This window comes from Sinocyclocheilus anshuiensis, unplaced genomic scaffold (assembly GCF_001515605.1).
Source record: "Sinocyclocheilus anshuiensis isolate Anshui unplaced genomic scaffold, SAMN03320099.WGS_v1.1 scaffold521, whole genome shotgun sequence".
NCBI classification, from domain to species: Eukaryota; Metazoa; Chordata; class Actinopteri; order Cypriniformes; family Cyprinidae; genus Sinocyclocheilus; species Sinocyclocheilus anshuiensis.
The window spans coordinates 156,746-170,887 of record NW_015540882.1 but is presented as its reverse complement, the minus strand read 5'-3'; the positions used below and the strand labels follow the sequence as shown (position 1 = coordinate 170,887).

The 14,142-nt window shown below is 33.3% G+C and overlaps 1 protein-coding gene across 2 annotated transcripts in view; it reads left to right on the top strand.

Annotated features, from left to right (window-relative positions):
* The first annotated feature begins 1,430 nt into the window (after positions 1-1,430).
* Positions 1,431-14,142, top strand: part of LOC107688556 (nucleosome assembly protein 1-like 4) — a 29,721-nt gene continuing 17,009 nt past the window's right edge. For both annotated transcript variants that reach the window (XM_016486253.1, XM_016486254.1), the window contains exons 1-8: positions 1,431-1,512; positions 2,213-2,259; positions 2,564-2,624; positions 5,970-6,129; positions 6,602-6,685; positions 6,854-6,985; positions 8,996-9,067; positions 9,169-9,308. In XM_016486253.1, coding sequence (XP_016341739.1) covers positions 2,226-2,259; positions 2,564-2,624; positions 5,970-6,129; positions 6,602-6,685; positions 6,854-6,985; positions 8,996-9,067; positions 9,169-9,308 — 683 coding nt within the window. In that variant the 5' untranslated portion in view covers positions 1,431-1,512; positions 2,213-2,225. The remainder of the gene's footprint in view (positions 1,513-2,212; positions 2,260-2,563; positions 2,625-5,969; positions 6,130-6,601; positions 6,686-6,853; positions 6,986-8,995; positions 9,068-9,168; positions 9,309-14,142) is intronic.

The following is a 14,142-nucleotide window of genomic DNA, read 5'->3' as shown; positions in this document are numbered from 1 at the left end:
GGGGGGGTGGGTCTAACATATTAGAAATATATAGGCTATAGATTAGAAATTCCTGTCTTTAAATTAATTTCACTATTAATATATATATATATGTTTGAGTATATTTATAGCTTAAAATATATAGCAATACATAGCCTAGATAGTCATTTTTCCTTAATAACACAATAAATATCTTAGTAGAAAAATCAATTTCTTATTTCTGCATGTTATAATGAGTGATATTGTTTCAAATCATGAAACAAGTTTGTGTTGCCTGCCTTTTTTTAGATACAACCTTTAAGCTATATATTGCAATATATTGTAATCTAGGGGGGGTAGATTACATATAGATATGTAATCTATATATTTCTAACATATTAGAAATATATAGGCTATAGATTAGAAATTCCTGTCTTTAAATTAATTTCACCATTAATATATATATATATGTTTGAGTATATTTACAGCTTAAAATATATAGCAATACATAGCCTAGATTAAACTTATATATTTCAATGATATTTCTATCAATATTTTATTTTATTTTTTTTCAAATTATATTATATAAAAATGTAGAAAGTATATTGTAAGCTAAATATAGTGTTATGTTATTATTTCTTCATTTATATAGGTCTATTATAAATTCCCTTCACTACACACACACACACACACACACACACACACACACACATATATAGCTTAGAAATATGTACAGATATTGATATAAATGTAATTAAAAATATATGTTTATAAAATGATATCGTGTGAAAATAATTAAAAATAAATAAAACGTATATTGTAAGCTACATATTGATATATTTTTAATATGAATACATTTGGAATGTATTTTAATCAAAACTTTTACATATAAGAAAAATGTAATTGGACGACAACTTTATATACCGATTATATTAAATATAGCCGATATTAATGCATTAGATGCCTTCTAAAAACATGAAGGTCGTTATGCAGCGTGTTTAATTAGAGGAACGCAACAGTTGTGTTCAGGAGAGGGACGTGCAGCAAGAGCTGAAGCCAATGTGACATTTACGTTTCCTTTTTTTTTTTTTATAGAAAGAAGGCTATATGGCGGTATATTGTACCCCCTCATGTTATTTTAACAAAAGGCTGCAGTTAATCCGCAGTTCTGAACCATTCTGTTCTTATTAGTAAGGAATTCGTGCACTAAATGTACCGCTATAAGATATCAGCAAACTTACTAACAGTTTTTAAATGCATAAATCATTAAATTAAAGCTAAAGAGTTTATAAAGTGAAAGTTCATTAACTTAATTTGGGAACGGTCTCGCATTTAAACATTCTCTGTAGTTCTAACGCACTCTTCGGTACGAGTACGCTACACAGTACGCAGCGCAACCAATGAAGTCTCACAATACAGAGGCGCGTCTCTGATTGGCCAGTCCACGTGACCCGTGACAGCCAGTCGTCCAATGAGAGTTGAGGATGATGCGACATGCCGTCGCACTTCTCCGTCTGATAGAAGCGTGAGGACGGACTGGAGCGTAACGCGGCTGTAAGTCAAAGAAAACCTTATTTTATTGTTGAGATTAAAGCTGGTTGCTCATATGTCGTGGCCTGGAAACGACGTATGTGGTTTTAAAATGCTTTAATGACTTAGTCGCAGTGTGTTGTGAGGTTTAGCGCTGTAATAGTTAAAGTGTTGACAGATACATGTGCTGCACATGTGCGTGATGGGGCATTTAACAGCCTTGGACACATGCATGACAGCAATCAGACATGCAGTCGAGTGTATTACGGTTGCTCAGTCTTCTTCTTTTATCAGAGTTTCTCTTGAGGTTGTATTTCTCAAAAACCACATCAATGATCCAAAAAGGCAGTTAATCTTACATAATATAATATAATGTCATAATATATTTTTCACGTTTTCATGGGAAATGGAAAAAGAGACATAAAAGTGGTTATTAAATCACTCAATAATTCATAAGCTATATGATGCTGTGATGCACACGTAGTGTCAGATGATTAAAAGCTATCATTGACAGGTCCACTTGTCATCCTGGTCACCTGTTTAGTAATTAAAGCCATGCTGCTGTTAGTCATACTTTGACCTCTTATGAATACAGAAAGAACCTGTTAAATTAATACATTCATTGTTTGTGATTACAATTGAATGAATAGGAGAAGGCACTGTGTGACGCATTTTAATTTGAGCATGACATTTACTTATCCTATTTTTTTTCTTTGCGAAATAGCTGAGGTGTGAAAATGGATAGAAAAAATGAAAAGAGTGAAGCCAAAGGTATGTTTTTGTGTTATTTATTTACTGTATTTACTGTACATATATTATGATATACATCGAATAGAGTTATGTAAGTGTTCTAAAGAGCTCCATTATTGTGTGGTATTGTACTTTTTCTAAAAACAAAAAAAAGTAAAACAAAAAAAGTTGCAATAGTTTAATAGGTTTTTAAGCAGTAATAACCAGAAATTATACATCTATCTGAATGAGAGCTGTAAATATATAAACACACTTTTGGTGAAATACATATGCTAAAAATAACATTGGGACTTTTAGAAGTAATTGCTTTCATTTTTTCTCCAAGGCAAAGGAGGAAATAAACCTCTTCAGTCCGACAAACCAGAGGGCTTTTTACAAGTAGAAAGGTACGTACGACACAATTTGATATGCATGACTTTAGAAAACCAAGATGATAAAGAAAGTCACAGACTTCACATCTGTAAAGTTTGGTACAATTTCTGGGAAGTTTCATAAACATTTGTAAAGTTTACTAAACTTGTGGTTTGTAAACATCTGTAAAGTGTTATAATGCTTTTTTAATTGGTACGTTTTGTACCATGTTGCTTTAGTAAATGTCTGTAAAGTAAACTTGTTTCATAAACATCTGTCATATTTAGCAAAGTCTTGTTTTGTAAACATCTGTCAAGTGCCGTAAACTTGAGTTTCAGCTGTTTAGTTCTGTAACTTGTTGTTTAGTAAACATCTGTAAAGTTGAATACAGTTGTTTCATAAACATCTGTACAATTTAGCAAATTTATGTTTTGTAAATATCTAACAAAAAAAAGTGTTATAAACTTGCTTTTCATCTGTTAATTTGTCTGTAAACTTTCATAAACTTGTTTCATGAATGTCTGTCAAATTTAACAAACATCTGTAAAGTGTCATAAACTCAAGTTTGCTAAATTTGACAGATGTTTATCTTTACAGTCATATACTAAAATGTTAAAGAACTTAACAGATGAAACTCAAGTTTGACACTACAGATGTTTACAAACTGTTTAATCTGTAAAGTTCAGTAACTTGTTTTATTAAATATGTGTAAATTTAACAAACTTGTGTTTTGTAAACATCTGTAAAGTCTCATAAACTTAAGGTTGCTAAATTTGATGTTTATGAAACAAGTTTACGAAACTTTAGTCATTTACTTTAAAAAGTTACAAAACTTAACAGATTCATCTGTTGTACTTTACAGTAGGGCTGGGCGATATGACCAAACAAATTATCACTGTAAACATTTTCATATCACTCAATATTGATATTTGAATTTGAATATTTCTTTCAAGTTTAAAGGCAGATTTTTGACCCTAAGTGAAAGTTGGAAAAACCAGATAATTGTGGTTGTAAACTACTCGTTATGGCCAGAAAATGACAAATACTTCACGTTTTTGAATTTTTTACACTCTTCCAGTCATTTTTCCTTAATAACACAATAAATATCTTAGTAGAAAAATCAATTTCTTATTTTCTGCATGTTATAATGAGTGATATTGTTTCAAATCATGAAACAAGTTTGTGTTGCCTGCCTTTGACTTGTATCTTCAGCACAGTTTGCAGTGCAGGCTCCAATATTAATAATATTATTTTATTTTTATTTATTTATTTTTTGTCTCTTAAAAATGCACATTTGACTGTAGCTTGAGTTGACAGTAGAAGTAGCTTGAGTTAGGATGCAGATTTATGTTCATTATCAAAAACAGTAACATCTGTAATGTTATTCAAATTAACCTTTGGTCTTCCATAGTGGCTTACATTTAGATCATGATAACCACTAGCGGTGTAACGATTCACTCGTGTTCTCGATGCATCGATTACAAACACTGACGATGCAATGCATCGATCTTGAAACATGGATTTTTGAATCGTGAATCGTCGATTTCGGACAGTAATCGATTTAAAACGCTAAGAATCGAATGAATCGCGATTATAGCGATTCAATGCTTTCAAAATATATACACATTAAATTACTACAAGCACGAATTGAACAGTGTTCGTGCCTCGCATCTCTCCTTCACGCGCTCCACTATTTACCGCCGGTGACTGTCACAGGATTGAGATCGCGCTCCGTTCGTCTCTCTGACACAGTTTTTGAGCAGCTGATGTGTGATCTCTCCTTAATAGCCTATCCGTGGCCAGTAATGCTAAAGTGAAGTAGTTTTGCTTTTCTGTAGTTTTTCAATGGCTCTCATACCGACGACATTACCTGAGCAGTCGAAGGCTGTGCATTTATTGCATGGATATATCTGCAGCTAATCTGAATAAAAAGCAGAATGAACTGAAACGTTAAGACAATAAACACAATAAATAAATAAAATGTATGAATGATGCAGTGCTAATTGACATATCATTTATTACAGTACAGAAACTATAAAGTGTATTTTCTACCTTATTCTGTGCAGAAAATTGAATTAATTGTTTGTAGTAGGCCTATGTAAATCAATCATGAAATTGCCATTAGGAAAAAATATAGATTACAAATGATTGATTATTGTCTTAGTTTGAAATAAATGTTTTTAAAATACAGTACTCTTTTACTAGGGTAAATTTTACATATGCCATATGTCATGCCATAGCATCATTAAACTAACATCTAACAATGGACAAAAGTGTTTTTTTTTCTCTAACCTATGGTTCTGCAACCATAAATGCTGCTGTGTAATTTGCCCCCTGACTAAGCATTTGCTTTTTTTTTTTTTTTTTAAATATTGGCTTACATAAATTTCTACATATGCCATGTCATGCCATAGCATCATTAAACTAACATCTAACAATGGACAAAAGTGTTTTTTTTTCTCTAACCTATGGTTCTGCAACCATAAATGCTGCTGTGTAATTTGCCCCCTAACTAAGCATTTAAAGAATTTAGGGGAAGCATTTAAATAATCCTGTGAATGTACTTAAAGAATGCAGAATCGAATCATTAATCGAATCGAATTTAATTGTGAATCGAATCGAAAACCTATGAATTGTGAATCGAATCGATTTGCTGTCTACCCAAAGATTCACAGCCCTAATAACCACAGTTAAAACCTCAATACCATGGTAAAATGTATCTGTATGGTTTCTAGGTATTTTTATGGAAAAGAATAGTCTAAATAAATTTAGTGTAAATGCACAAACACTATAGCTTAATCACAAAAAATACTGTAATATTCCATTACTCCTTTAATACATTTAATACATGTCTGCATTAATATTATAAAATTCAATATGAATATCTCACATTTCTGCCACAATACCATGGTGTTACTACACTAAATCCATGGTAAATGATGGCAATTTGTAGATTGAAAACCTTCTGACTGTATTGTTGTGCAAATGTTTCTGCTGTTTGTCAGCGCTGTTTCATCTGGCTTTAAACTAGTTTAAATCAGCGAGTCATTTCTGTTATTCGCTGAATTCAAGCGCTTCACACTAATTACCGTTATCATTTTATCGCCCAGCCCTACTTTACAGATGTTTACAAAACATGAGATTCATCTGTTAAGTTCTGTGACTTGTTTTAGTAAACATCTATAAAGTTGAGTAAATTTAAAATTTAACAAATGTTTGTTTTGTAAGCATCTGTAAACTTGAGTTTCATCTGTTAAGTTCTGTGACTTGCTTTAGTAAACATCTGTAATCTTTCTTTAATGTGTTTCATAAACATCTGTGAAGTTTCTCAAGCTTATAAAAATCTGTTGTAAAACTTTATCTGACTTTTGGCTATCTAGAATACTGACTTTCCAGCTCCTGCCCAAGATCATAAAGAGAAGAGTTTATGCCCTGAAGAGGCTCCAGCTCCAGAGCGCCAACATAGAGGCCAAGTTCTATGAAGAAGTCCATGAGCTCGAGAGGAAGTATGCTGGCCTCTACCAGCCCATCTTTGACAAGGTATGCAAATGACTCTCTGTAATACCAAGCATTCTGTTTAAACACGCTCCGTGTACCAAAGTTAGGTGGGAGCGGGTTCACTGAAGTATTTAACCCCTCACAAACCTGGAATGCTTTCTCCAGCACGAAAGTTGACCTTCAGGCACAACCGTTGCCTGTACGTTAACAATATGAGTGCTAAAGTAAATCCACCAGAACGAATGGCCAACTGCTCTCATTCAAGTCGAGCCATTTCCTTGTCTGGAGACAAGCTAGTAGTTCAACTTTTACCCACAATGCATATAAAGGGAAGCCAGCCTTCCTGTTACAGACCTGTCCAAAGAGACAGTTTCAAAACCAACAGAATTAATTGCTTTGTTTTTGTGTTACACACTTGTTTACGAAATGAATGCTATATGTGTTCTGCCCTAGAAATAATGATGTCGTGCAAATGAAATGATGATGTCACATAACACAATGCTCCTTTGTTCAGAGACGGGACGTTGTGGCCGGCGCCGTTGAACCCACAGATGAGGAATGCGAATGGCAAAGTGACAGGGAGGAAGAGGAGCTTGCTGTAAGTGGATGCTTGTGAGAATACTGAAAAAAACGTCATATCAATTGCAAATTCCGATTTTCAAGCATTCTACATTCTTGGCAAGCCTTTCTATGGAAGCGCTGAGTTATTGAATGTCCAATTTGAGGATGATGACGGTCTATTTAACAAAATGATTTTGACCCACAGGAAGATTTGCAGAAAAAAGCTGCTCTGGAGGAGAAGCAGGCAGAGTCAGCCGGCGCCGATGATCCGAAAGGAGTCCCGGAGTTCTGGCTCACCATCTTCAAACGTGTGGATATGCTGGAAGAAATGCTGCAGGTGAACGCTCGCATTATTTCTCCTTAATATCTTTGCAAAAAAAAATGTTTGCAGTCAGAATAACATTTGGACCTGTTTTTCTAAGCACCCTGTTTCTAGATTTGGGGTCCTTTTCTGTGTTTTTCAGGTTTTCTGAGTTGAGTTTAATTATGGTGGAATGGTGTGAAAATATTGGATAATTTGGGTTTTAATTACAATTTTAAATAGAATCGAACAGTAATTTGGTAAAAAATACTAAAGCAAAGAAGCCTTGCAGCACAGTTAATTTACTTTTATTTAGGGCTGTTATTCACAACATGAAACATTGGGCAATAATAATAAATTATTATTACTATTATTATTATACATTTAATAATAATAATAACCCATAATTTGGGGTTTAATTAGAATTTTAAATAGAATTTAACAGTAATTTGGTTAAATAATTCAATTCAATTCAATTCAAGTTTATTTGTATAGCGCTTTTCACGATACAAATCGTTGCAAAGCAACTTTACAGCAAATTAAGTTTCTACAATATTTAGTGGTAGCTTATCAGTGGTGACTCAGTTAATGTACATATGTCAGTGTAATAAATAATAAATGTCAAATAATAAATCAGTAACCTTGCGTTATAGTGAATTTGCCACGGTTTAGGGTTGTTATTATGCACAAATATGAACAAATTTTGGCCAATAATAAAATAATAATTATTATTATTATACATTCTTTAAGAATAATAACCTCAAATTTTGTTTTAATTAGAATTGTAAATACAATATTACAATTTACCCTGCCTGCATTACAGTGGATTTGCCACAGTATAGTGCTGAAATGCAGAACATGAACCACTTGCCTAAAAAAATAATAAAATAAAATAAAATTTAAAATAGAATTTAACAGTAATTTGGTAAAATAATAAATAATTTCTGCAAATAATAATACTACTAATAATAAATTATTACTATTATTATACATTACGAACACCTTGGCAATTGAATCGCCATTGGCTAGTACATTTTTTTGTTTACTCGCCAGACTGATAAATAAATATATATATTTTTTTTTGTTTGCTTGTTTGTAAAATGGCACAGTTTTATAAATATCTGAAAGTACACTCTTAACATCAGTCAGTCAAGCATTATAATATGATAATCAATATTATTTAATGATAGAACTTTAGTAATTGAAGAATTCCAAAGGAACTCCGTTATTTTGACAGCAAAATACAACAAAGAATATCGTTTACATGTAGCGCGCATAGGTAGCGCGTCAATTCTCTCTCCCTCTCTCGCTGCGTGTGTGTGAAACAAAGCGACGGCGGGTCGTGCGCTTCACACTAGAGTTTACGGTACGTTAAATACAACTGCGTTGCACATCCATTCAGATGAACTGAAAAACAGCACAGATCGCTTGATGGAGAGTGAAACTCTGAAGCGCTCAGTCAGTGTTCTGCGAGTGAAAATATATCTGAGCTAAACTTATACTTAGCCTCCAACTCACACACTGGCGAGTAAAATCTGAGAATTTATTAGCAATTGGCTAATATTAGACATCATTTAGTCGCCCAGAGTGAAGATTTAATCGCATATGTGAGCGATTTACTCGCAATGTAGAGGGTTGATAATAATAATCAACTGTAGACTCAGAGTGTAAACACATTGCATAAAACAATGTATGATTTATAGAAAGTAACTGCCTTGACCTGTTGCATAAAGGGTTTACACAGGATGTGGTTCTTGTGACAGGAAGCTTATAGAGGATATGCGGGTTTGTATTGGTGCATGCAGAATCACATGCAATCTGATCATATTGTCATTTAATGTTTAATTTTCTTGAAATGTCTTTTGTATGCAAGTAGGACTGAACAGAGACTGCATCCTCAGAGTTCATCAGCTGATTTTCTTGTGGATTCTCTCAGCTCTGCTTTACCTTTAGAATGATTCCCCCCCTAAAATCAGTGCCGAAAACATGAAGTTGAATCCATGCTGCCTAAGATGAACCATTCTGGGATCTTTTTGTTTCCTGTAGGAGCATGATGAGCCAATCCTGAAACACCTGCTGGACATCACTGTGAAGTTTTCTGAGCCTGGACAGCCCATGGTTTGTCAAACAGCTAAACAGGCTTCTGTTTACTACTAACATTTTTGGAAAAATAGATACCGGTTTCATATTTAGTAATGTTCAATTGTTTGTCAAAACAGAGTTTCACATTAGAGTTCCACTTCGAGCCCAACGGCTACTTCAGTAACAGCGTCCTCACTAAAGTCTACAAGATGAAATCCGAGCCGGACGCAGCAGATCCATTCTCATTCGAGGGGCCGGAGATCGTAGACTGTGAAGGGTAAGATGGAGAAATGGCCTGTGGTGCTCTTTAATACTAATCCTAACCTAAAGTATTTAAGGATATAGAAGCGGTGAAAGGGTTGGAATAATTAAGATATTTTAATGTTTTTGAAAGAAGCCTTTTATGTGCAACAAGGCTGCTTTTATTGGATCAAAAATAGAGTAAAAATAATAATAATAGTGTCACATGATCCTTCAGAAATCATTCTAATATGCTGATTTGGTAATGAAGAAACATTTATTATTATTATCAATGTTGAAAACAGTTGTGCTGCTTAATATTTTATTTAAAATCGTGATATACTACCATGTAAAACTTTAGGGTAATTAAAAAAAATGAATACAAATAATAATAAATAATTAATAGTTTTTATTCAGCAAGGATGCATTAAATTGATCAAAAGTGACAGTAAAGACATTAATAATTAGAAAAGATTTATATTTCAATCAGGGTATCTTCCGTCCAATCGTTTTTTAATTTAATACAGAAATCTGAAAAATGAAAAAACGGCACATATTTCGTTTTTCAATTGTTCAAACAAATTGAAAAATCAAGAATTTGGCTTCATTTTTTCGTTTTTACATTCAGGGATAGAAAACGAATAAACAACTTGAATATTCGATCTCTACATGTGGGCGGGAATGAAACGCCCCTCTCCTCTGATTGGTCAACCAAACATTACAACATAATAATAGTTAGTGGTGTAATGTAACGAAGTAATAATACTTAGTTACAGTACTTAAGTATATTTTGGGAGTATCTGTACTTTACTTGAGTTTTAATATTTCAGCCAACTTTTACTTTTACTCCACTACATTTCCTAATTAAAATGTATACTTTTACTCCAATACATTTCCCCGAAGCATATTCGTTACTTAGCCTACTACAAAATAGTCAGAAGTCAGAAGAACACGGACTGCAGGAAAGCAGGTTTGACGAATCAGTGGTCTGGCGCTAGACTCCTAAAAACACGTTTGCTCACGTGGAAACAAGTGCGCGCACAACCGTGGATGATTTCATTTTCCACTCAAGTCGAGTCTGGGGTGTGCGATATACAGTATATCTGCGATAATATGGTAAGTGTTGTAATGATGTGCGATCTGACATTATCAAGTATATCACCAAATCACACACAGAGTGCACGCACATCGATCTGTTAGTCTATTAATACTCAAAATTCCAGGCATTCTAAATTGTAGCCGGCAAAAATGCTTCTGTATGCTTTTTATATTTATATAATTTAATATAGTTAACTTAATCTATATCACACAAATCAGTATTCAACGTTTTATGTTAAAAACAAAACATTAGGCCTATTTATGTATCTGTAACTGCAGGTTAAATGCATTCTTGTCCCCTCTGAGATACAATAACTGTGTAAATACATCTAAATGCTATTTCAGATGCAGATTCCAGAAATGATTTCTTACATTGGAATGAAAGACACTAAGTACCAGATGTGTTTCTTATTCTTACCCAAAAATAGAAAATGGAAGAAAGAGTTAAAACTGAACACAATCTTGCTACTCAAGCTGTGTATGAACATTTTTTATATATATTTATTTGCTTCTTTTCCATTTTGCATTTACTTGTACTTTTACTTTCAATACTTAAGTACATTTAAGATTAAAAAAATACTTTTCGTACTTAAGTACAATAAATATCACATACTTTAAGACTTTTTTTTACTCAAGGAATATTCTAAACGGTGACTTCAACTTTTACCAAAGTCATTTTCTGGTAAGATATCTGTCCTTTTACTTGAGCATGGCTCTCCGGTACTTTATACACCACTGATAATAGTCCTTAAAAACATAATAAGAGTCCTCCGCTTCTATGGATTCTTAACGTGTTTATTTATACTACATTTGACCTCTTTCTCTTCATCAAACAGCCAGATTAACAAATGGCTTGACACAAACCATATCGAGGCAGAGCCTTTGGTACTTTGGCACACCGCCTGATCTATTATAGCTAACTATCAAAATCTATGTGGCAAAGCTGCGCAACACACTTCAGCGCGGGGAGAATGTATTGAAGCACAGACCACTATCAATTTATGTGAACATAGTCATAACTTTTGTTTTAGACAATACGCTGCGTTTTAGACAAAGGAGGAACTTAAATAATATGACAGATATGAAAAGAAATGACTTTGTGTAATTTACATTCACAGCACATCTATTTTTTTTCTTTTTTGAGTTTTATTCATAGAGCACTTTCTAGAAATGTAGGAAATCATATGTTGTTATTCCTCTGGCATGGGACTATTTGTTCGTCAGAGTGCTTGTTTCAGTGATTGAATTTAGTGAAATGTGAATTTGACGTCATGATTTGAAGGTGAACTCGTTTGAGTTATTGGTCAACCAACACAACATAAAAATAGCCTTAAAAACATAATAAGAGTCCTCCGCTTCTATGGATTCTTAACGTGTTTATTTATACTACATTTGACCTCTTTCTCTTCATCAAACAGCCAGATTAACAAATGGCTTGACACAAACCATATCGAGGCAGAGCCTTTGGTACTTTGGCACACCGCCTGATCTATTATAGCTAACTATCAAAATCTATGTGGCAAAGCTGCGCAACACACTTCAGCGCGGGGAGAATGTATTGAAGCACAGACCACTATCAATTTATGTGAACATAGTCATAACTTTTGTTTTAGACAATACGCTGCGTTTTAGACAAAGGAGGAACTTAAATAATAGGTCCTTTGGCACACCGCCTGTTTTATTATGTATTTGCCATCTGTGTGGCAAAGCTGCGCGACGCACTGCAGTGCGGGGAGAATGTATTGTAGTGAAGCGCAGACCACTATCAATTTATGTGAACATAAAGTCATAAATTTTGTTTTAGACAATACACTGTTTGTTTGGACAATGGAGGAACATAAATAATATGACAGATATGAAAGAATTTACTTTGTGTAATTTACCTTCACAGCACATCTATTATTTTTCTATTTTGAGTTTTATTCATAGAGAACTTTATACAAATTTAGGAAATCATATGTTGTTATCCCACTGGCATGGAACTATTTGTTGTTCAGAGTGCTTGTTTCAGTGATTGAATTTAGTGAAATGTGAATTTGACGTCATGATTTGAAGGTGAACTCATCTGAGTTATAAGAACATATCCAAACCCTGAAATAACTCTTCGAACAATAAGCCAGTGTCATCAGTGTCAGAAATTAACTTTCCCATAAGGGGCGACTGATTTTCAGTTTTTTATTTATTTATTTTTACCTTTTACCTTTTGTGTGTCATCTTTAATGTTAAATTCTTACATCAAATAAATTAGAATAATATGACAATAGGCTGTTACCATTTAAATCAGTATTCAGTGATACAGAACCTGCGTCTGAAGATGCTTTTAGATGTATTTACAGTTTAATGCTGATCAGACGGCTGTACGTGCATTTACACAGCAATTACAAATGTATAATGAAATGAGATTCATGTTTTATACAACATTTTTAATACAGAAATATGAATAAAATGAAATGATACTTGAATTATGAAAGTAATAAGTCATTGTGTTAATAAAGGAGACTTTTATTCAATCAATTCGTTCAAAATGCTTCATTCATTCATTTAGGAATAAAATCAAGTGACTGTCTATAATAATTGGTAATTGCATTGTTGTCTATGATAATGGGTTTTTCAAAGACTCTGATTCATTCAGGAATGATACACCACTATATGCGCCTGCTGCAAGTCAGTCACACAACGGTTCTGTGACTTTGGTTTAGTTGGCAGAGAAATTAACAATTTTGTATGCCATCAGTTAGCTGGCCAATACTCAATATTAATTAAATAAACTCAGTTTATTGTCTAAAACTACCTATGTTCACATAAATTAATAGTGGTCTGTGCTTGTCTATAATGCATTCTTCCCACGCTGCAGTGCATCGAGCAGCTTTGCCACACAGATTTTAATAGGTCGTTAGCTATAATAATTCAGGCAGTGTCCAAAGATGTAGACTAGTAGGTAGTTGTGAGTGCAGATGCGAAGTAAATTTAATATTTATGAGATAAACTAATATTTCACGTGTAGGTTCCAGAATTTATGCCTACACAAAAGAAAGCTCTGTCTAGGCTCTGCCTCGATACGGTTTGTGTCAAACCATTCGTTAATCTGGCTGTTTGATGAAGAGAAAAAGAAAAAATGTAGTATAAATAAACATGTTAAGAATCCATAGAAGCGAATCCATTCAAGTTGTTTATTCGTTTTCTATCCCTGAACGTAAGGACGAAAAATGAAGCCAAATTCTTGATTTTTCGTTTTGTTTGAACAAATGAAAAACGAAAAATGTGCCGTTTTTTCATTTTTCAGATTTCATTATTAAATTAAAAAACAATTGTACGGAAGATACCCTGATTCATTTAAAATAAATGCTGTTCTTTTGAACTTTATATTCAACAAAAGATCCTGAGAAACAAATATATTAGGCAGCAAAATCTTTATAAAAATAACTATTATTAATAATTGAGCACCAATAATAATTGATAATTGAGTAGCAAACCAGCATTTTTTTTTTTCTGAAGGATCATGTGACACCAGGGCTGTACGTTAACTTTTTTTCCACATAGCACTGGTGCTACAGAGGTTGAAAGTTTTGTAGCACAGGCCAAAAAGTTGTAGCACAAGTATAAAACGTCTGTTATCATGTCTGAAACAAACACAAGTAATGGAGTTCATCACTTAAACAGGCACTGATGTTCCATACAGAGCACAAAAAATACAAACCATCACAAAAATTGTTTTAGACAAAGTTTTCTTAATTTGCTAAAAATGGAAGAGTGCAGAAACATAACACCTCTTA